At 41.5% G+C, this 25377-nt stretch overlaps 1 protein-coding gene across 2 annotated transcripts in view; it reads left to right on the top strand.

Moving 5' to 3' along the window:
* The window catches only part of LOC132905697 (zinc finger protein 395), a 92309-nt gene that overhangs the window by 61831 nt on the left and 5101 nt on the right, over window positions 1-25377 (top strand). Inside the window, exons 5-6 of one of the 2 annotated variants that reach the window (XM_060957277.1) lie at window positions 985-1056; window positions 25140-25240. In XM_060957277.1, the coding sequence (XP_060813260.1) occupies window positions 985-1056; window positions 25140-25240 (173 nt within the window). The remainder of the gene's footprint in view (window positions 1-984; window positions 1057-25139; window positions 25241-25377) is intronic. The other variant, XM_060957278.1, reaches the window with a different exon arrangement.

Here is a 25377-nt window from a genome sequence, read left to right as displayed (position 1 = left end):
TATATATATTTTAATATATATATATATATATATATATATATATAACATGTATATACAACATATAACATAGATTGGATGGGAATAAATTAAATCGCGATTAACATTTTTGATAAAAGATATCTGATATTAAAATTCAAGATTTTTTCATTAACGAGTGCAGATTGTAGAGGCGCGCAGAACCTGGGGAAGTATGTGTCGGAATGCCGAGTGAACGGAATAGAGTGGATTAAATCCTGATCGTGATTCCGAGCGACGATATTTGATGAGGAAATTCGAATTCTCCGATTATTAAGAACAGGCACCGTGTACACGGAATGCTAACAAGGTTGAACGAAGAGAATGAAAAGAAGTAAAAGTAAAGAACTGTTTGATGTAACACGATATGTAGGTAGTAACAAGACTAGGATTGAATATAGAATACCGATAGGCCAAACCTGTTTTATTCGCTCGTCGTTAAAAAATCTTTACTTCCGTAACTTTTATCTGCAGCAGAGGTTGCATCATTATCGTGAAAAATGAACTTTTCGAAAATTTCCTATATCGCGGTCTATTATCGATTCGATGCTAATTTCTACTCGAAATATCTTTTTGTCGTTTGAAGAATTGCAACGAACGTTTTATCGAACATCCTTCATAGGTGTGTTTATATATATAGTTGTATAGTAACTAACGGTTGGCGAAAGAAACAGATGCATCGGCTCGGACGACTCAGTCCTTTGCCAAGTCCACGCCGATGACATAATCCTCGACCAAGAGCCAAGGATGTAAACACGCGCGGTGATTTTCGATAATTTCGTAAGATGGCTAACAAGTTGAACCTTGAGGTATTATCGCCGTGGTCTAAACTTAGGCACGCGTCGTTACGCGGTTGCCGGCGGAAAATGGGTCTGACCGGGTCTGAAAATAACCGGGTCGAGCCTCGATTAACGGAAAGACCTTTTATCGCCTCTCTCGCCTTAACTCGATTCCTTCGTGGTTTTTCAGATTCGAGCGAAAGCAAGCCGCGACCCCATCGAGAATGGACCAGTCAACACCGCCGTCTACGAAACCGAACAGGTGAGTCTTGTTTTCAGCTTTCGTTTCTTCCTACGCGATATCGACGCTCCAAGTTTCCATCTAATCAGCGTTCAAATTTTTCTTCCATTACATTTTGTTACTTGGAGCCTTATTCTACTCAATTTTCACGCCCGTAACTTTCGCCTTGTTCGATTTAAATATCCAAAATCGTTTCTCTAGCACGCGAATCTCAGACAATTTCACACTCGAAACTTTCTCTCATTCCACATTAATATTCAAAAGTATTCCTACACCATCTCAATATCCAAATCATCCCCTTATCCGCTTCTCTCTCTACTCAAACCTAGCACCTAAATCTTCATCCGTCTCAATATTAATACTCGAAGCTTCTTCCCACGCAATCTAAACACTCGGGACTCCCCTTACTTTCAACGAACGCTCACCGTCCACATCGCTCACATACCCTGACTGCCAAGCTGTTCAGCTTTCGATCACGTCCCGTCCTTTTACGAGGCCGTCTCGGCAAATGCCAAGAGGCCGATATATCTCTGCAATCACGGAGAGCGTTCGTAACCCAGTTAGCCGAAGGTTCCTGCTACTTTCACCGACCGCAAAGTCGACTTCTGTCCATTCAACTGGCCTCGGAGTAGGAGGAGGAACCGTCGACCTGGCCCAAGTACCGTTCGAGTTCGTTCGCGTGGCAGATCCGCGATCGAGCGCATAATTTTCGACTACTTTCACTGGCTACCACCTGTGGTGTGTAGAAGTGTGCTTCTCCGGACCGCGCACCTGACCCAGTTGACCGACTCGAGAACAGAGATATCCGCGTAGTCGACGATCAAGGTCGTCGGGCTAGGCTTCTCCCTTCTCTACGACTAAGCTAGACTCGTGTTCGTTCCGACCATGTACCGTTCCCATATTGGCGTCCATGAGCAGGAAAGCTCTCGATGGAAGAGGTATAGGGGCAAGGGACGGCCAGGAAGTGCCGGTTGCAGTCGATCCGTGCAACTATTGCGACCATGTCACGATGTTCCTCCTCGTGCTCCCCTCGATCTCTACAGACGTCGACGACTATAGTTACTACAAGTCGATGTTTCAAGTATGAAACCGTTTCAGGTTTTGTTAGGTTGAATTTGTTTTCGGCATTGGATTTAGGATTCGGGTTTGATATCGAGGTTTTGTTAGGGCTTTAGGTAGGATAGTATGACGAGTGTGAAAATGGAATTCGCGATTGTCGTTGATAAATGCAAGAGTTTGACGAATCGTCTGTCGTGCGTTTCACGACTGGCAATTCTTCCAGTTGTACGATCTTTTTCGAAATTACTTGAAAACGAGTAAGGCGAATGAAATTCGTTAGTGTTATTTTTAAGATGCGATGAAATTTACGTCCAATTGTGTCGCCCAGATTATAATACAGCAAGGGCAATGGCCATTTGTAACTGAACATCGAAAATAGATTTTCCAAATTCAAGCGCTACTTCCAATTCGTCCAGATTGAACCTCTGCGACTGCATATTTTATCGAAACAGATACCTGAATAACTATTTTATGCTTGTTCAAAAATATTAATTTATATATATATATATATATTCACGGAAGTATTTAAACATTTATACAAACTTTTTCTGGTATTCTCTCTAGCATATTCTCTGTGGTATAGAGCTACTTCTAATTTATTCAAACGTTGCATTGTGTGTGGAAAGGATATCACTGGGGACACTGTGTATCTGTTTGTCTGGAAATCATTCGCTCTAATCACGTTCGCCGTGATGGCGCTAATGTCTCGACAGATAACGATTGCATGACATTGACGTTATCGCGGAGCATCGGACCATAATCTTGCACATTTCGTCGACATTTATTCGCAGAACGAGCCACCGGAAACAGAAATAGAAGAGACGTAAGATCCGCTGCTCGTTAGGACGACGTAGATAATCATGCATCCTGATAATCTAGAAATACGACGTTGATTAACGATTCGATGAAGATATAAAAATGCGAAAAATAAACTGCGCAGGAGTACTCGTACCACCAACAATTCCATTTTTCTCGACTATCTTTAGAGGAAACCGAAATAATCTCAGTAATCGCATAATTCTCTATCTAAGCCAAACACGCTTCATTCACACCATCCAACGTTCCTCGACTCAGCATCCCTCGTCAAACTCTTCCAAGAACGTCTCTATCCCACCATATCTCGCAATCCCATGTCCTGCTCCACAATTCCTACGCCGAAGGTCTAGAAGCTATTCCAGTCGCCATGCTCCACGAATAACTTTCATTCACCTTAGCACGCTCACTCGTTCATCGATCGTTTTCCCTGGCTCTTTTCTCCATCCGCGGATACTTATTGCCAAAACTTTCGTGATTTCCATTTCACCGGATCAATTCCAATCCCGTGATAATACCTTCCCCCACCCCCATTCTCAGTATCGAAAAGGGCGCGTCTGCGCGGACCAACATCGCCAACGCGACGCACGCCTCCGCATGGACCTAGATCTCGGTGAAGCAGCGAGAACCGGCGCCGGCATTGCACCGCGTTGCAGTGCACACCACGTGACGTCACTGACGGCACGTGCCTCTCCTCCCGCCGCTCCCCTCCTTACCACCACCCGCTGCCAACGGCGTCGCAGCGGTGTGGGACGTGCGGAGGAGCGGGGTCAGGCGGGCGAGGGTGGGGGAAGGTAGTTAAGGTCACCGTGGCCCTGACTGCACGCGCGCGAAACAATATCCGTGTGCAGGCCGAATGCAACTGTGTGCGCGCTCCTGCTCTCGCGGTCACGTGAGCAAGCGCGCGCGCGCGCACAGACGCATAGAGCGCACCGGTGGAAGATTTATTTCTAGTTGCGCGCTGCGGTTCCCTGTTCTTTCGCTACACGCTCTTCTTCTCTGATCGGACCACGACCACGACCACGAGCACGATGACTTAAAAAGAGGGAGGTCGCCATTACACGTATTCCAAATGAATTCGTGGCGTGCGATGGTCAAGGCCCGCGAGTCCCGACGGCCAACCTTCCTTCCATTCCACCCACTCGCCTGCCACCCTTTGGTTCCTAGGCCGGCAGAGGTGGAGGGCCACGAAATGACCTAGAACCTAGAACGTTGCGCGTGGGCTTCGCTCGAGCCGCGCGTGCCACGCCGCTGCAACGTTTTTGGACGTTGAACGTTTCGACGTCCGAGACGGTGCGCGCCGATCCATGAATGATAGCGGATGGATGGGAATCGTTTAACGGGCTATTGCACGATCCAAATGGACGTGCGTATGTAGACGATGATTGGTTTCTTATGCCAGTTTATGCTGCGGCTCGAATGCGACACGGGACAGTGTACCAGGGTGTAGCAGGATTTAACTCTGTTTCTATACTCGGGTTTGTACGACGCTAAATGGGTGTTATATTTTAAAACAGCGACCGATGTTTAGCTACTAAACCTTGGTACCTGTTCAATGCCTCTGTGTACCGTTGTAATTAAAATTAAGCCGTGGGACAACGTTAACGTTAGGCCGAAACGAAAGCGTAGGATAAACGTTTCATTTGATTCAATTCGTTTTAAAGAGCAAAAGGCCGGAGTAAATTTATGTACGCGTACAACGGTATTCTGTTCACTTTTCATTGGAATTAAACGATCGTGCGCGTGATTCCACGCACGTAAACGTCTCTATCCCTTTACAGAATGCGCGGTGTGAACCCAGGAAGTTTCTATTTAACCATGGATTACCCTGGCGGATTACTGCATTTCCCACCCATTTTTGTTTCAGTTATTTCCAAACTTTCTGATATTCACGAATAAATATTACTAGTACAATTTTGAAAGTTATATAAGTTACGAGTTTCTAGTATAATAACAATGGCAATAATTTCCCTTTGATAGTATAGTATAGTATAGTATAGTATAGTATAGTATAGCAAAATACATATAGCAGCGTAATAAATTCTCATAAAGGCTTAAATAACAATTCTCGTAATAACAAAGGGTTACAAAGTTCATATGATATATAGACATGGTATTTCAGAATTAACCTCTTCAAGTTTTCGCGATGTATGAGAATAGCAATTCGCGGAGGATAGAGGAAATTTCAGTTGACGAGAATCGCAGACAGCTTGACGCAAAAATAGCAGCATATGCGACGTATCGTGGCCGTCGCGAATGACGTTAATTTCAGAGCCAAGCTGTTCGGCGAACGTGTCGTACGAGCGAGTATCCCCCCATAAATTCGACGCGTAGTTAGATTCGATAAGTCAGTGCCGTGGCTGATTCAAGGTCAACTGCATCTTCCCCGGTGAATCCAAAAATATATCTAACGCGACGAAATTACGTCGTTGCGCTAAGCTCGCTTCTCGCCTCGCAATATTTGCCTGTAAAATCTCTGTAGAAAGCCCAACTCGCCTGTCACTCAATTACGTAATTCCACCTGCCGTTTGCATAACTCGAGCAAAAGAAAAATTACGCGAATTCGCCTTTTGTATCGCGTTTCGCAACCAATGTTCCAGCGGAATGGTGTTGTTGCGAATATCGACGGTCAAAGGCGATTCCGAACACTTCCGCCTCATACGAACCCGATTCAATCCTTCGGTTAAGCGTTTACCAGACCAGAGAATTTGTATTTGCCGAAAAATAACAGAAATTAATGAATCTTCGATCGAACGAAGCAAATCGCAAATAAAAGTATATACCACCCTATTTGCGATGTTCCTATTCGTATTTGAACCTATTTGTCACAAACTTGGTAAAAATTCGATAGACGTACCCCAACGAACACGGATGTGGATGGCCCGATTCATTGCCAACGGCGTACATAGGTATGCGTACATACGGCTGAAGCTCTGGGACGTCGGGTCGTATTGTGACACGTCCATCCGTCTTACGTAATAACATTGCGTAAACTTGACGTTCACCGTAATGTCTGTCGTACATATTTCCGCGCGCCCAGCAACAACGATGAGCCGATTAGAATCGCGCCCGACGTGTAATCGTACATTCTAATTCTCTTCCTTGCTTCGTTCCTTTTTCGAGCGCCACCAGTGTATCACGTTATATAATAATATACGATACGACGTTGATTTCGTGATCATCTTTCTTCCAAATTATTCTTTAATTTTACATTTGTTCGTAGCAAGGAACCTAACTAGGGCAGGAAGTAGACGATATATTCTTCGTTTACGGGGAGAATGAAAAGAATTCGACGATTATACGAACGAACATTTTCTTTGTATCGCTTGATATATCGATTGTATCGAGATATTTTGCGGTCGTGTTAAATAGAGTCGTCGTAAATGTTTCATCGGAAGGATCGAAATTGCTTCGTCGCCGATGAATCGATTGCATCGAAGTGGATAAAAACATAGTAATTCTTCCGCAGCGAATTTATACGTGGAACTGTGTAGAACGTTCTTGATTTTACAATAACAGTGGTGTTTGTAAACGTATGGGTATTCACCGAATGATTTTCTTCTTCTTAACGAATTACGCAATAGTTACGCTCGTCTAAACGCTTGTAGTTTATTATTTGTTTTCAGCGAATGTAGGTATGAGGAAAGTGGCTGTTTCGTGGTAAAGCGTTATCCAAGAACTAGAATCGAACCTATTTAACCAATTTATTTTTCTTTTCAACTCCTTTGTTTTGTTTCCCTTGAATATCGATGTACACGTTCGATTATTTCGCCAAACTTTGCATCTTTCGCTTTAATTTTTCGTGGTCACCTTTCATCGAGTTTGCAAGAATGTTCTATCGCTCCTGTATCGAATTTAAGTTGAAAGCTTGTCAAAGTGTAACAGGTGTATGTGGCGTTTTTAATAGGAACTTTCCTAATGTAAGATTACGATATAATTTTTTGAAGCGATTCAAAATTTTCGTATTACGAGTAATTATTTAAAATCTGAAATGACTGTATTGTTAATATACACAAAGCGCTGACGTCGCGTGACATAAGTGTCTGCGACCATGACACCGACATTAGAAGCGACTAGGAAACACGCTCGATTCTCTTTTGTTTCAATGCTTTCGAGCTTCGACGAGCAATGCATTCGATTCCTTCTATTGCATATTCTATCAGCTGCTTGAAAATACAACCACGTAAAACGAGTTCTGTATTGCATGATCGAAACGCTTGGACGACTTTTGCCTGTGCTACATATCCTCCGATATATCGTTTGCGATCGTCAAACGACTCACGGAGCCACGCGTTCAACGTTCTTAATGTCAACGTGTATTTAAAGCGATGCTAATGAATGATCGATTCTAAAATTAGCACGTTCAAAATTAGACGACGCGATTTGATTGTCGATCAGATTCCGCGTGTTAGATCGTTTCTATGTTTGGCACTTTACTCAGTTATATCACGTGGATAGTACTGTTAGACGCTGTATATGTTTGTGATTATAATGTTTCCTTTTAGATCCGATTAAAGATAATGTATTCTTGACTCGTGCACGAGGACAGATAGCATTGATTCGTTGAAAAATCTTTGTCTTTTTCGAAATAGTGTTTGGACGTAGATTCTGAATTGTATCACTGCATATGCGTTCATTTCGTGGGACAATGTCGTTTCGACCTCCTTAAATTTACGTCGAATCGATCGTCCTTTTTGTTTTTGTAAAATTTGAATCATCCTGCGTGTAAAGTCATAGGTTGGATAAAGATGAGATGAAAATAGAGAGGAAAGGATCTTTTGGAATTTATGAAATCTGGGAGGAAGATCGTTGTAGAATTAGTTTAGATTTGTAGCTTTCCAGGCAAAATATTTTAATCTAATTGTTCCGATAGATCAATAACGAACGACAAAAATAATAATGTCGATTTTTAATAAAATCAATAATGACAGTATCGATCTAGATATGTTAATTCATATTTGATGTTTATCTTTTTAATTGAAAGTTTTATTTCAGATAAAGTTAGTGCAATTAATGTCGTGATTTTTATTTGAATTGAAAATATTATTATAACTACGTATGATCGTCTATCAACGATCAAAACAAGAATGAATTAAAAAAAAACACGTTTTCCCTATATAACAATTATTTATGCGAGCAATTTAAATGTTTAATGATTTTCCGCTATATTCGTGTTAATTTATACTATTTAGCTTCACAGTATAGTAGAGTATCCTAATCTCATAAATCACAAAATCAAACGCAAATTTTCTCATCTACCTGGACATAATGAATGTGATACGATATGGAATATAACACGATAGGAAAAAAGCATAGCTTTTATATCGTAGAAATCGATAATTTTATTTTTGTAGAATAAAAAATAGTCGTGGCAATTTTGTCCCTAGAATAGATATCAAATATTTCTCATCTACCTTAATCGAAACTTATTATATTTCTATTCCATTAAAATGGATAATTCTATTCTAAAATATTACGATAAAAATGCACTGGCTGATGATCATCGCGATGTATCGTTGATACACGACATAATCACTGGACACTTCAACTTCCATTTCCATGTTCTACTATTTACCAGTCTATTCGTTTTACCACTGAGACAAACACGAATATTCATGTAAACTGAGGAAGATCGGAACTCCCTTTCCAAGAAACAAACGCTCGTTTATAACGTAACAAGTACGTCACTGAATCAGATCTAACAGAGTACAATAGAAAATCCATAGATCGCTGATTTATCTTCTGACAGCGCATGCCATGCCAATTGGCTTCTCGATCGTCTCGATCCTAACGTCAGCGTTAGTTGCAAAGGAAGGAGGAATGCGAACGGCGAAGACACAATGCGTGCAAGTTTCTGGGAAGGCCGTGTGATGCCTATGTATATGTATATGTATATACAGTAGATCATCTCCTTGGAAACTATAGCTTGGTCGGCCTTGCGAGGTTTGACGTAGCGAGTTAATGAGCAAAAGAAGAAGTAGGGAGTGCCGCGTGCACGTGGTATATGTACCAAAGCATTAGAAAACTGGTAGCCGGCCGGGCCGGAAGGAACAAGAACGCCGCAACGTGACGTTATTTTCCATCGTGGAATTCATTTTAATCCTGCGTTGGCGCGTGAAACTCGGCAACTCGCTTCTTTCCGTACGCCAACCGTCTTTTCTTCCGTCGTCGCGTCTGTCTGACCAAGCGCCGATTTATACTACTCGAACTCGTTTCGCTTACTGTTAAGAACAGCCGGACCCAATTATTTACTTATGCGCAAAGAAAGACGGCGTTTATACGTCTAATAACCAATCTTTGACAAATTGACATAGTTTTGCGACATTGCGCTTCTCATTGCGCTTTGTAAGCGATAAATATATTATTTGCTTTTCTTTTTAACACAGAGATATATGTATTTATTATATGAATTGCCATCTGTATGTAGCGAGGCATCTAATCGGTACGATTTACGTTTATCGAAAAACTCTATCAATTATATCGTAAATATCGTTGATCGATACGTATGTCTCTACGTAAGTGTTTCTTTCGTCGTCGAAGAAATGTTCATAGGTAGACGAAATCGAATCGATATATTTAATGGGCGGGTTTGGAGTCACTGGCATTCGTTTATTCCTTGTGAACTTGTCAAATGGTGAAAGATCAACATTACGAACAGATAAACGATTAAATTGGTAAATTCGTTGAAGAGCAGTAAGATGAAGTCATAAGTTTTTTAGTACTGCTAATACACCTAATAATTCTTATCAACATGTTCAATTAGACGTATCTGGTTTTATGGTTCGTAATCTTTTATCAACATCAAAATTGCACGTTACATAATTGATTGTATAAGAGTTACGATCTGCAATGAATCTTCTTACTAGTTTAGATAACTGGTATTTCATAACAGATACTTAGATGTAAAGGTTCGTCGGGATTTTCAAGAAATTTATACACATTTTACAAGACATTCGTACGCATATATCCTTCATAATCATCGATATCATCGTATTTACTAATTATATATTACAAGTCTGAGATGTATGCGGTTCTACATAACATTATGCATACACCTGTGACTTAGGTCTTATCTTATTTCCTTATCACTCTACTATCGCTTTCTATTATTGTACCGTTTTCTTTCCATTCAGCTTCCTATTTATAGTAATTTTTTCCCCAGATTTTATTTCCATAGTATAAACAAAAAATTGCCATAGTTTATCATAATTTTACAAATACTTCGATCTCCTTGAATTTGATCAGATTGTAGAGTCTGGGTGAGAAAGTATTGGGAAAAAAAAAGAAAAAGATATTTATCGAATCTTTTAAGTGTCCTTTTACATTCACAATGTCAAGAAACAGAACTGCATAACATAAATCTACCGCAAAAATTGCAAAAAAATGCTTTAACGCAAAGTTAGCCTCTAGAACTCGCAAATTTATCTCTCGCTCTATCAACGAGTACTTATTACCATATTACTGAAAGGTTAATAGAACACCCTGTATAAACGAAAACATAAAGAACGCAAGTCCAAGCATGAGATTAACATTCGGGCCGCGAACGCGTCTAACCGGTCTCCTTCTTGACAGGTACGACTTTTACGCGTATGACAAACGATGTCACGTGTATGCAGGTGCGTACGTAGTTGGACTGGCAAGTCGATCGACTAACCAAAGAGGCCTCGGAATGACTCTCCTCTCTCTCTTTTCTTCTACTTCGTGTCTCATTTCGCAGGAGGACCTCGTTAGACATTTTCTGTCGAGGCAGCGAGAGGCAGAGACAAGTCAAGGCCAAAGCGCCGCACCATTGCGAATTTCAGCTGGTTACCGAACAGCTGGTCCCCTGGTGGGGATGAGATACGGTTCCGGCGAGTTGTCCTAGGTCCTGGCCTGGTGTTTTTTTACGCGCGCGCCGAACGTACGTGTCGGTCCGGCCCCGGGCTTCCTTAACGAGCGATCACGATGCTCGGCACCGATATACGCCATCCCATTTGCCTTAACGACTCTTTTCCTTTGCCTTTGACTTTTGTCTATTTCCATAATACTTTGACTGCCACGCCGAAATCACATGTTTCGCTTAGGACTACAGCTTGGAAAAGTATAATCAAACTAACAAAAACTATCCTCTTAATCATCGAGATACACCGACTAATTAATTTCTAGTTAAATATTATACTATTCGATAGGCACGCCCGTAACAAACTTACTTTCCAGGATGAACAGTCCTAATTTCAAATTAGATTCGTTGATCCACCTCATCTCTCACCTTCCCTCTTTGTCTTTTCGCTTCTCCCTCTTCTCTTCTATCTTTCGTTGCACTCGTTAACATACCGTTTTACATTAATCTTTCTATGCATGTCTGTCTACGATCGTCTGTCCTTTATTCTATCAGTTTCGTTCGTTTTTAACAAAGAAACTCTGAATCTCTTTTTTCGGAACAGAAACGATGCACCTTCTAACACTTTGACTGCCACACCAAAATCACGTGTTTCGCTCAGGGCGCCACGGGAATATTTTTATTATTCAAAGCATATAATGGCACAATAATAATAAATTGATGATGTAAGACAAAATTCTTTCCCAATGGACCGTTTATCTTATTGGTGGTCACGGGTGACTACTGTGACGCCTTGCTAACAGTTGATAGCGACATATTATAACAAGGCTTCGTTTATTTCAACAAACCATTCGTATTCGTTGTTTCGTCGTAAGCAAAACGTCCAGAATATATTGTTAAAACGTGTATAAGATACTAGTAAACAGTATTTGCACATCCTACATATAATAGTAAAGTATGTTCTCACTTCTAACTTCAATTATATAGTTATAAAGCATCATTTACGATTATTTTCTAAGCTGTGTTTATAATAATATTCGTAAATTACCCCTCAAATATATGGATGCAAACACAGTGCACCGTTAGATGCAAGATTTGTTCTCATTTTTTTTTTTTTTTATTGATGTTCTAATAAAAATGTTTAATTGCTCAATGGGGCACTTTTCATTTCAAAGTATCTTCCATTTATCGGTTACATTCAAAATGCCCCCACTGTCAAGTTTCATTCAATTTTTACAATTGTAAGAAGTTGAAGCGCTCCGGTCATCAGTGACCACCGTGTCGTCACAGGAGAAACCGTGGCCGGTCGTATATGACCAACAAGCAGTCAAAGTATTAAACGAACGTCCGCGAAGCGAACGAAACGACGAGTTCGAAAAATTGTCACGTTATTTACTTCAGCGTAGAGATACTTTTACTCTATCGAACTACACTCGTTGAAACATAGTTTCCCTTCGCGATCGTGTTGTAAACCTTGCTCAAGGAAAATATCACGTGTTCTTCTGTGCGATCCGTGTCGGGACAGCTTCTTATCTTGTGCAGCGCGCGCGAAACGCAGCATGATCGCGCGCAGGCGTGCTATCGATCGTCCCCGTGGACTCTACCTTGACCTCGAACGACGAAGGCGAGCAATTAAAGCTCTTAAGGGCCTTGGCTGGACGGATCGATCCGCCTGATTAACGCCACAGATCGATCCGATGGGACGATGGTTCAGCGCGCTTCGATTTCGAGCGGTTCGGCTCTTGCATTCTTATTGACAGATAATCGAAAGAGCGGGCGACTGTGTTTTATGAAAAAGGTGCGGGTGCTGGAAATACGTTCGAAAGTCAGGATGGCTTTTGAGCGATTGAAATTTGAAATTTGAAATTTGAACGGAGGAGATCTTTGGGAAAATTAACGAAACCATGCAAGTGTATGTTCCTGATCAGTGGTGATGCGTTAAGAAGCTTTGGTATGCGTGGTGGGGCGTTTCTGTGAGATCGCTACCACGTGTATAATGCGTGATAACGTTCGCATAGATACATGTTACGTTGTATTACGCGTTATTAACGTACATTCGAAATATTCTGTTAAACGACACGTCTATGATAAAAAATCGCCTAGTGAATTTGAAATTTCAAGTTTCACATCTTCAATTCGAATGTTCCAACTTGGAACGTTTTATTTAAAATATCGTTTCGAATTTAAGATTACTTTAATACTCTCGTTTAAGAATTCGAATTTCAAATCGCTTTCTGAATCTCGAATTTCAGATGTCAAGTATGTATCGTGAATATCGAGTTTTCAAAGTCAATATCAAGCTCAATTTCGCTCTTTAAGGGGGAAATTAAAAACCACCCAAACCACGTCAAATTTCATAAAACGCTTCAACGTTTCCCCTCGCGATATGCGCGAGTCGTGAACGAGCTTCGTTGAAGAGAACCAAGTACGGTAGGTTAACGATCCAATAAATACTTCCTTGACAAAAAGTGTGCGCGAAATGCGTGACGCGCGGACGCAGAAAATCGCGCGCGATTCCCAATCGTCAACGCGTTTTACGTAAGCGCACTTTCGACATCGATCGAATCGCAATCGGCCAACTTTCTCTCGTATCGATCTCGGGTCGGAAAGTCACATATCCAGCGAGGACTTGTTCGTCCGTGAAACGAACTTATGAAAGAGGAATGCTCGCGCGAAAGGGGAAAGTACGACGACGACGATGGTTCGTGGCACGGGCAGAAATGCGTTTTCCCTTTTACTCGACGCCGCCGTCGTAGTCGGTTAACCTGCGTGAAATTTATCCACGAGCATTCGGTCGTTTTGCATTTCCTACTTGGCACACGTGTTAAAACGTTGCGCTTAATCCATTAATGCCATTAGCTTAAGATTTCTTATTAACTTCTTTTCGATTTATATAATCGAATTCGACCTTTCGACATCGTGATTATGAAAATCGAGATGCACGAGTCCGCTTCGTACTTTAACATGCGCCAAACACCTAAATTATATATCCTCGTGTCGACAAAAACGATTTCAAACGAAGCAGAAGCAATCAGTGGATCAGTTATTTATGGAAAATACAATGGCTGAATAGAGCGGCTATCCCTGCGCTGCAAAAAGGCATAGTTCCATGTAGAAACACTTTCACGATCTTGAAATCAAGGAAATTCCACACGAAGGTTGCATATAAATCAACTGTGTGCAAATTAGACCGATGGAAAAATACGAATTTACGATCTTCAGATACATAAAATTCCAAAGATAAACTATAAGGCCTCGTTTTTTCTAGGATCTATGAATTTTTTAGGCGTTACGTACGTACATGTGTATTTTTAGCTACTTCAAAACGTAAAATATATAGGAAACATAGAGGAAATCGCTCATCTAAGGGTTAACTTAATGGCGTTAAACGTCCAGAATTCAAAGAATGGGAATTTTTATGCAATTGGAGGACAGGCGATTTCCTTAGAGCCCGGTTAACTGTAAACTGGTCCTAAGACGGGCCGCGCCCAGAGAGTTGCTCAACTTCGGTAAGCCGAGGAGAACCGGTGTGTTCGATACGCGGCAAGGCCGTTGACAGCGATAGAGAATCGATGGTTGTCACGCTTGGCAAGCAAAATCCGCGACCGTTGCGCTGCCTGGACAGCTGATCCACCGAGAAAGGATCAGAACGGCCAACCGATCGTTTTGTTCGTTCGTCGTGCCAAGCATTCTCTTTTTTCGTTTCGATTTAGTCACGGTTTACTTCGAACTAAACACAGGGAGACGAAACGTTTCGAAACGTTTCTGTGTGGTCGAAGCAAGCAGACATCGAAAGCGAAATCGGTGATGCTAATGCACGTTCACTTGGATACGAACGTAGAAAGAGAGTTTCCTGGCAAAGCTTGTGGTTGTTAAGATGGTAATTTTTCCAATGTCATCGACTGTAAATATCCTTTGACCCTTAGTACTCCTATGTCAAGTATATCTCGACATCAGTTTTTATCTCAGGAACTCCTTTATCGAGTCTCACTCGTCATTCTTTCAGTCCCACCTTTTTTTCTGAAACGTGAAAAAGAAAACTAGGATTCTATCTTGGAAATTGTTTCAAGATATATCATACACTTCAAAATTACAAAATGCAACAATAGTGTGAATAAAACTGGTATTTAAGTGAATTTGTTTCTTCCTTTATTTATTTAAATTGTCTTATTTTTTAGTTCAAGTAAATTTTAAATAAAACACTTAGAAGCGTTGGGAGCTGCTGGTAACGAAATTGAAATAAAATTCGAAGTGCAAAGGGTCAAAGCTAGATAATTTGTCTGTCGAGAAAGATCGTTCTACGTCATATGAGATTGGAGGTATATTTAAATTTGTCAAACAAAGAGAGAAGAATATGCTGAATCCGTCTGGTTGGGGAACACTGACGTTGACCAATGATGTTCCTGAATCTTTCGTGATTCCTCGAGCATCGAGTCGAAAGATTGAAAAAGAGTCGCCTATTAAATAAGGAAGAATTGCTCTCCAGAAATAACGGTGAACTAAGGTTAAAATTAAACGGCATGATAAAGATGAATGAAGATTCGATGGTATCAAATAATAGAACTCGTGAACGAGTCGAACAGAATTATCGATTGCGTGTCATATTTGAAGAAAGAACGCCTCTTACCAATCAAATTGGGAAGTAACCATGGCCTAGGGTAATATTATCCTCCAAATACGTTTACGTATTCTTTCTCGTCGTTTGTTCAACGATTTTACGCTAGCCATTAACGAGCCGACAGCTCATTCTAGTATCGCCTCTTCTAACGTTTCAAAACATGGCCTTGGTTCCACTGCTTAATTCGTTTCTTTCACCTAGTTAAAACTTCATAAAAGATATAAGTTAGAAAAAACGAAGCTGGCACCCCGCTGGGGGTAGCCACCCACATGCTATATTTATTTTTATTTTATTTTTTTTTCTTCGCCAACAAAATATAACATTTTACCAAATGTCCATAAGGACAAATTGTAAAATAACCAAAACAAAATAAAAAAAAAACCTAGTTAAAACTATCACCATTAAAAGCTATCGCCAAGGGAAACGACGCTCTTTCAGTTTTTTACGCGATTCGAACTATTTTCTGCAAAATTTCGAGAATCGCGTAATTATGCCTGAGTTTAAGAAATTTATTATTGCAATGTGTATAGCTGCAGAGGTAACGATCATAAATTAAAATATACTCGATAAACACATTTATCTACATGGAAATTCATGATAATCTTATCGCTAATCGCGTTACTCTTTGTCAGACTACCAAGTATCATTGACCTCATATATCGAAAAAAATATTTGTCTTTCATTATACTCGAGACCAACGAAAAACACTCGTAAGATATTAATTATTCGATTCATTGAATATAATTCGCGATCAAATTTGTTCTTGTTTATATTTACGCAGCTGATTTACAACACTGTTTACAAACTAATTGCAACATAATCTTCTGTCGCGAATCAATGTCTCCATTCGAAAAAAGCTGATTGTGGAAACTTCCTTTTTTTCTACATGCTCGTAGCAATATCTTTTCGATATGCAATCAAATCTACTATATACTCACAGCCTAAACAACAAATATTATTTACTGATAATGAACCACATCGTTGGTCTTATCATCCGTGAATTCGAGCACGGAGATCATTCTTTCGCGATCTTGTTTTATTTGCAAAACGATTTACAGCGCAACGCACAGACAAATACAGTTTAACAGGCAGACGTACAACCGAATTTTATTTTTACAAGTGGCGTGGCCCGGCGCGATTTACCTTGTGCAAGCCGATCAGACTTGTTTTTCGCGGCTGTTCCAAGAACCATGCGCAGTCTCGTTGCAATTATAGAAACGTGAACCGATGACCACGTGAATAATAGTTCCACGAGCTATGCACTAAAAATGTACTAAAAATGCTATGGCAAGTTTGAACTGAACAGAGGATTTATTGTAAATGGCTGCCAACAATTTCCCGCTAGATCGTAGTTCTCTGTTTTGATTTGAATTATTCGCGTTTCTTTTAATAAGACGCTTTGATTAATTATAGACTGTTTTTGTAAATGAATACGAAATTAGGTTTCAGTTAGATTACTTTATTATCTAATATTATAAAATAGAATTCTTTCGGCAAAAAATTCCAGAATATCGTGTTCTGTGTGTTAAGTATGCACGGTATAATTGTGCAATAGGCTTTGAAAAACGTGTTATCTCAACAGCGCAACGATACCGCACTGTGGCCGGAAGCTTCTGCCAGCCACTGTATTTGCCAATTTTTATCAACGTAAAGTTTAAAGTGCAAACGGATTCTATAAACGTTGCTGTTTCCAATTTCTTTTTGTTTATTTTCTTATTCATATGTTTTCTTTTAACAAATTTAGATTTCGAGTATCTATATATAATTCATCGTGACACGATAGTTGAACACTTGAGTTTGCGAATTTTTATCACAGATCGAGTACGAGATGAAGAGACTATTGAATTTAAAGTTTCTTTACAATTTTACTGTTTTCGATCTGATAGCCCTAAAATCAGGAAATGTGTTAACACCGATTCGTAAAATTTTGTAACCGGGATTAACATGTCCGACGATGATGCTCCATAAATATTGATGAAAGAGAGTCCTTCAATGAGATCCGTTCAACCAGACGAAAACTTACAAATAAGTTGTACAAATATCAACGGACATCGTCTGTATCCTCATGAAATTAGGCATATGGATAGCTGTGAATCATCGAACGTAGCTAGACATTTCCACAGAAGAGAATGAGCAAAATAATTTCGGTGAAGAGGTGAAACTATTTCAAGGACGCTAAAAGTTTCGTTGCGCCGAATAAGACAGATCGTGACATCGATCGAATTTCCTGGTGTCGTATCGAGCGTACGTTTCACGACCTCAGATTGGATTTTGAACCTTTCTCGTCCGATAGCGGCCGCGCAGACGAACATTGTCGTCCAGTTTGGCAATAACAAGTGAGCCTGTCGCGATAAGAGCGCGAATAAATATTTCTCGTTGCGGTGCAAGCCGGCACTGGCCTTGAAAAAGCGTCCCTATCCGAACAATCGCCAACTGGCGCGAGTTCGAGGCGCAGTGAACGGTAACAACTCGTCGCTTGTCAGGCTGACAACCGCCTTAAAAGCGTAACGTGCGCCCGTTTGCTCGCCATGATTCAATCCGCGTATCTCTCGGCCAGAAAAATGCTCATACGTGACCAACCGAATGCGTTCCAACGCTCGTGCACGCTTGTACGCGGTCCACGGGCCACGAGTATCTCTATCGTTAACGTTACTCGGCGTACAGCAATTAAGAATGAATTACGACGAGGCATGGTCGACGAAAACCATGTTTCCTACCCGTAGTAACGGTATCTACCAGTTTTGGCTGTTGGTTCGCAGCGATGCTTGTTCCTTAACGAAACGTAATTGTGTGGAATGTGGCCACGAAAAACGAGGTAGAAAGGAACAGCCGAACGGACACGCTGAGATTTCAGCGAGTTCACTGGTCGCTCGACTGAGGAATTCTTAAGCGTTCGTGGTTTCAGTGGAGTGATACTCGTTCCGGCGAGAAAGCTCCGAGTTTCGGTTATGTTTCAAAGTAAAGTCAGGAAATTAGGTTAGAACGTTTAATGCTTTATACGTGGAATAGTTTCGCGACGATACGATTTCAAATTTATAAAAATAAAAGTATAGTTTATAAGAATAGTAGAAATGGGGAAGCTTAATCGTAATGCAACATTTTTTAAAAACTACAAAGAATTAGTCGTGGCGAAACGGTAACAGTACTCTCACTTTCTACGTCGCCTATTTACGTGGTTAATTAAAAGATATCTTCTAAATATAATTTTATTGTGTATCGTATAAATCATATAAATGATTAATGTTCTAATTACGATCTCGATTATTCCGTTGGTAACAGCGTATTAGTTTAGTTACTTTCGATCGAGCGAATCGGAACAATGAGAAAGTACAACAGAGTCAAACTAATTAAGATAATCATCGAGTTAATTAATCTTCGTTAGAAAGTAGAATCCCAAATTATTATGCTAATCTGCGCGGTGTTTCCCACATACGCGAAGAAAACAAACGCCGCGACCGGTATACCGCTAACGCAAAGTAGAGTCGGCCATGATTAATCAGCCTCGCCTCGTTTCCGTCTTGAATTCAGCTGCTCCGCGCGCAAACCAACAACGCGCGCGTATTTTTATCGCGGAAGCACGAACAAGGTAACCGGCGGTTTTTTACAACATGGCTGGAATGTACCCCGTGTCAAAGTCAAAGTCAACGATAAGACGATAAGCATGGAGGGAATGACCGACAATTCGCGCGTCACGTCGCTCGTCTTTATCCCATCTCGTTATCGTTTTCGTTCGTTCGTTATCTCGACCGCTTGCCGTCGGCTCGCGTTTGTCTACCCAAACGACAAAGTGACACATTCGATCGAGACTCGACGCAAGGAAGTACATACGTATCATGCCTGATGATTTGCCGCTACTTCGATGTGCTAGCGTCCTCTATCGTTTCGGGTAGACGCTGGTCAAAGACGCACGCTGTTCGGCGACGTAAACAACGCGACTGCGCATGCGCCGTGCTTCCCCCCTGCGCTCTTGCTCTTGAGTCTTTCACTTTTTCCGTCCTACTTCCTTCGTATATTGTTCTCTGTTGCTCTTACGGGCCAAGCAACTGCCGTTTCACAGTGTTCTCGATGGTGGCGCTGACCTTCATAATGGCGACGATCTCACCGGTAAATCGAGATTTATCGCAAATTTTTCCAACGAATCTCGATCGTTAAAGAAAAAAAAAAAAAAACAAACAAACAGATGTTGATAACGGAGCAAAGATGGATCCTGAAAATATTACTCCATTTGCGAATCGGGCTCTTTATACCATATTTCTCGTTGACCAGGCGCACATTGTAAACAGTTGAATATCCTGATGCAGTTTCATCGTGACTCACGGATGTTCATCGCTCTCCTCCCTCCCTCTCACGTGCTAGGAACGATTCTCTTTCTGTGTTCCCTGTGTCGTCGACCTCTGTTCTTGCTTGGAAATTGCGCCGAATCTGCCGTTCCAGCGTGTTTCTGTGCCTCGTGCATTTTTTACCGTTCAAATTGCTACACATTGGCGTCGTCGAACAATGACAGACCTCAGGCTAACTTCTTGCTCTTTGTGCGCATCTATTATCGCCGATGCCGCTCCAAACACGCTTTAGTAAACAATAGCACGCTTTGACGCGCGCGTGTACGCAGCGTACAAACAATACACAAATTCAAAACCAAACGTAGAAAACGCTTAAACCTTTTTGAATATCCACTCGTTTCTGCCTATCCATTCGTAAAATAAAAGAAATGGATGTCAGAAGGCGCGTGAAACTTTGTACTGTTTTTCGTGCGCCATTGTGCCGTTTTTAGAGTTTTCAAGCGACATTATCTTATCGTGCGCCGCACTTACGCCAAAACTTTCTAATCTCGGTGCGGTCATATTGACGTAACTTGCGGGCCTAACTTCGACCATGATGAGATACCCCATAACAAACCCATAGATTTCTCGTCACCCTGTATACTCCATGTTCGTGCGTAAAGCATTCGTGTGTTAAGAAGGGTCAACGTCCGACCCTCACCACACGCCACGGATCGACGCGCCAACACACAGAAGCCTGGTTTGTTTTGGTTTCCCGGGCATTACCCTTGCCTCCCCACTTCTTCGCAACTGACTCCTCTCTCTTTCTTTCTCCCTTTCTTACCCGCACCGACCGTATAGTCATCTCGTTCTTTCTCTTCCCGCGCGCACGATACGTCCGACGCTAGTGGAAGGTATATCGGCGTGTTATACGGTGACGACGCGATCTCAAAATGGGAATTGACATCGAATTAGCGTGACGTCAACGAACGTACACGATGACTAGGTAATGCTATCCGACGATGAAATGCCAGAAAAAGGAGACATATCTGTATATCGATGCATTTCATAAATTTGACGTTCGAATGAATTGAGCATTGCTATATTGCGATATGCTTCGCTAGGAAAAGTAACAATGTAGTTGTTTCAAAACAAAACGAATAGATAAGGAACGGTACTAAATGCAAGTTATCGAAAGGTCGAAGCAGTAAAGGATTGAAAGGAGGCACGGCGTTGTTTCCAAGGCAGTGAGCATGGCGAGTGTGACGCGCGGAGAAAGCGAGAGCTGCGTGGAAAGCAAGTTGTTGCGGTGCAAGTAGTTTCGGATCGATTTTCATATCCCGTGTCTCGTCGTGTTCGTTACGTTCACCTCGAACGTGGTGAACGTTTGATTTGCTGCTATCCCGCGGTGCACCTATACGTGTACACTACTCCACGATATACGCACCAAGTACTCTCGTGATGGACGCGAAATAAACACGCGGCTGCACCGCGAAGAGAGACCTTGCTTGGAATTTTCATTCGTGGAGGACGCTGTATGTATAATCGCATGCACGGTCCAATTATAAGCAATTCGTACGCCACGATACGAAACAGACGCTATGCGTGCGTGACATTAGCAGATGGATTCCAGAGGGCGTGCATGCTTGTGCGTGTGCACGATGCAGGGAAAGAAGGGAAGGAGAGGAGGTCGTCGCGTAAACGAGCCTGAAGCCCTAGGGTAGATGGCCCCGGCGTGGTCCGATCCAAGCGGAGCCGCGTGCATCCCCATCTATCTATCTATACTACCGGCAACATGGTATCGCGGCGCGCGATGCACCCACGGACAAGACCACTCGCCTAGCGAACTCGGCAACCCTGCCAGCTTGCTTACTTATCCCTGGCTCACTGAAAAGACCGCCACACCATCCAGAGCAACACCGAAGAAGATCGTCTTTCTCTTCAACTGGCGAGATTTACATCTCTCTTTCTTCGACTCACGGTGCTTCTTTTGGATCATCTCGCCAATGGAACGGACCGTGACCAATTACATCGGTCGTATTGTGCACCGCGTTGCACTCGATGCAACCTGTTAACACAGCCTCGTGTGTATATAGCGTATACTACCGCGTATTACCGTACACGCTTTACAGACCACCGTTTCTTTTTTTGGAAACGAAACTGGTCGAACGATTATGTGATACAAAGATCGGAGGATATTTTAGAAAGTCTGTTTGCATCATATCTACATTAGATGTATGCGTAGACGTAATGATACTACACGTTCATCGATATGGACAGCCTCTATTCGTAATTATTAACGAACGTAACTGAAAGTCGACGCGCGTAAGAGGGGAAAGAATCGACGCTGACTTCTTCGGTACGAGGCAAAGCAAGGCAAGGCAAGGCAAAGCAAAGGGAAAACATTGCCTGCCAACCGGCATAGAAGGTCTGTGACCTCGGCGATGCCTATGCTACGCCGTGTATACGCCGCTGGCCGCGTGTACCGTTTCAGAGGTGATGTCACGAACAGAAAGGTCCTTGAAGAACCGAGAGCAGCTTTTCTCGAGCGATTCTTTTCCTGTTTTATGGAACTTTGAAAACCGAGATACACCGGTACAACACGTTTTCCGTATGACTCATTCGATAAACGGAGGGGAGATCCGCGTCATCGAGCCTCAACCGCGTTCACGATATTTTTTACGATGTCAATTTCTACGATGGAAAAAGTTTGTTCTCTTTTTCTAATGCGATATTAATGGCGAGTTTTAAACTCGTCAACTGTCGCGTCGGCCATTTATGCTTGACGGTATTGACTTTGAAGCTTTGTGTAACTGTAGGGGTTTCCAGCGTGTTGTTAAGGTTTAGTTTCCGAGTTAGTTCAGGGAAAAGTAACAATAGCAGTAAATGATAATTGCAACTGTGCTAGAGCAAATAATATTCTTTTTGTAGAATCCACGCGACATATTTGTAACTAGAATTATTGTAAATCTGAAGTTAGACATGTTGGAAACGTGTAAAGATATTTTACGTGTAAATTTAATTTTAATTTTCTGTATCCCTATTTTGTGAAATTAAAAGCATTTTACTTATCATCAATGACGATATCGTGAAATCTCTTTATCTGCAAATCTTCTATTGTACTACATGTGGCAATAAAATCTTACAGTGTTCACCGTATTAGATTTGTATCAAGAGTTACAATTTGTAAACCTGGCACAAACTCGTTGCAAATATATTTTTCGATTGTGCATTTATTAATTTACGAGTTTAATAGTTCCATTGTTAAGTATCTTTGTTACACGTGTACTTCTTGGCGTACAAGAAACGAGTCCTTGAGAAGTAACTGTCACGGAGATATATGTTGCTATGTTCTCTTATCGCTATTCGATTCCAATGCAAGTGTACTATAATGTCGTATCTGGCTATATTTGTCACTCTCCAGCAGCGTTATCTATATTCAGGAGTGTTATTTAATATTTAATTTTATAGAATCACACTTGCAATACTAAGGGAAGAGCAGGGAACCTTTATGTAAGATGTATATATCGACTGAAATTTGTGGATCATTGATGACCCACGCACCGTAGAACACGGTTTTAATCGTCCAAAGCGTTGCTCAAAGTGTCGCCACTCGCGGCGTCCTTCGCTTTTAACCTTTCGTGATTTGAGTATGCCTGGAGGCGCAGCCAATGTCAGTCACGAATCGTGTCGAAATTTTCAGCTGACACTGTCATAGACACATAAAACATTCTCCCTTTTCTACAGCGAACATTTGCATACGAACATTCTTATGGATATCTTGTTATAAGAGTCAAGCGTATTTCGTTAACATCTAACATGTAATTACGCAAGATAAATTAAGACGTGTGTTCCGTCACCTTTTTGCCAACCGTGGTATAATCTCGCTCGCGAACAATAAATCTCTTAATTTACATTCAAAACATTGTTTTTCGCTACATTACTTCGAATATGCATTACCGATAGTTTAAGCGTTTAATTAAGAGATAAGATGCGCAAGGAAAGAAAGTTGGTAGTTGAATTATTGAAACCGAAAGATTTATATACACGAAGTTTCGTGGCTTCGTAGATCATTCGTTTTCGGAATAATGGAACTGTTCTGATTTCGTATTCCTGACGTTATGTTTAACTAAATGCAGGAAAGATCGATACATTCAACGAACGTAGCTTTAGAATGTCTTCTATCATTATCTTTTTTTATTATTTACTGGACAAGTTGGAGTTCTTCTTTCTTCCTGAGTTTCGATAAAAAAGTATATAGGAAATTGAAGTGGACGAGTATGAAACACAACGCGTGTAATTATTATTTATTCTGTGAAGAATTATTGATGTGGAATTTCATGCTGACAACCGCCTTTCGTAAATTGGAAGATTTAGAGATTCTTGAAGAATGTTAGGTAGCATATTTGGCTAATCGTAAAACAAACAGAATAATCGTAAAACTAATAACCTTAAACCTACCGATTAAACACAAAACCCAACAAATTAAATAATCACGTAAACCTCTCGTGTATCCGCGATTCCTACATTTCCCCGAAACCTAACCCCAAATTATAAGCATAAAACGACACGTTCCACGATATAAAGAATTCCATATCTGCATCACCACGCGTGCTTGCATCGTCAATTTCCAATCGTCTCGCATCTCGAAACGGCCGACTCTCTGGAAAACAAAGCGGCATAATCATGATTTCGCGTCTGTTGCGTTGCGTGCGGCAGACAGAACCGCGTGAAACGGTTGAAAGGAGGATCGCGGCACGATCATAGCACGACCGCGTGGCTCGACCAAGCGGTGTATCGTTCCTGGATCAATAGCACGTGATCGCGCCGGCACTGAGCTGCCGGCCCGATATAAACAAAGAAACGTGGCGCGCAGCGTACGCGCCGACTGCCGCGCATCGATTTTCGCCCGTGCGCCACTGCGCTTCGCGCGATATACGTACGATTCACGCTACGCCGCTTTCGTCGACGGACCGTGAGACGTCGTTAGAGGACGTCTGAAATCCTTCACCGAATATTTCGGCACTACGATTCAGACTGTTTGAAAATCATATGAAATTAACACCGACTGAATTTGTCTGAAATTCGCGTTTCGCGAGTTGATGAGTTTTGCTCGCGGATCCGAAGTGGATTCAAATTTTTCCCAACTTTGCATTTACAGCCGTATAAATTTCTGAATTAATCGTGAAATTTGGCTTGGTTCGAACATTTTCGAAACGTTGCATTTTCAATATAGTGTGTTGGAGTCTCGAACGGATCTGCAATGAACAATTCCACGCAACAACGCTAATTGACGTATTAATAAATTCTCTTCGCTCTAGATAAATCGAATTCTTTCTCTACGAGGAAAAAGATATGCGATAGATACTAAAAACGCTATCGCTTTAACGTTCAATCATCTTCGTATTTAGCAATTCAACATTCCTATCATCGGTCTAACATTTGAAACTATTACTGTTATTCTTCTGACACAGTATGAACTATATTAACGTAGAAACTAACAGATGATAAATCTATTCGATCGTTTTGATTTCAGGCGAACGCAGCGATAGTGTTCAAATGCACTTGGCCAGGTTGCCTGGAAATCAAAGCAACCGTGGCGCTTATCGAGGAGCACGTGCGTCAATCACACTTGGGGTAAGTTTAAGCGTAGTACCGTAAGACGCAACAAGTCTCGTGAAAATCTAACGAGCTCTCGCCACACCGCGCTATATTTTATCGCGTCTGTTGCACGAACTCGTGTGCGCGACGATTAATCCTCGTTTCGTGAATAT

Source organism: Bombus pascuorum, chromosome 3 (assembly GCF_905332965.1).
Source record: "Bombus pascuorum chromosome 3, iyBomPasc1.1, whole genome shotgun sequence".
Classification (NCBI taxonomy): Eukaryota; Metazoa; Arthropoda; class Insecta; order Hymenoptera; family Apidae; genus Bombus; species Bombus pascuorum.
The sequence above is the reverse complement of the archived record's forward strand: the minus strand, read 5'-3'. Positions and strand labels throughout refer to the sequence as shown.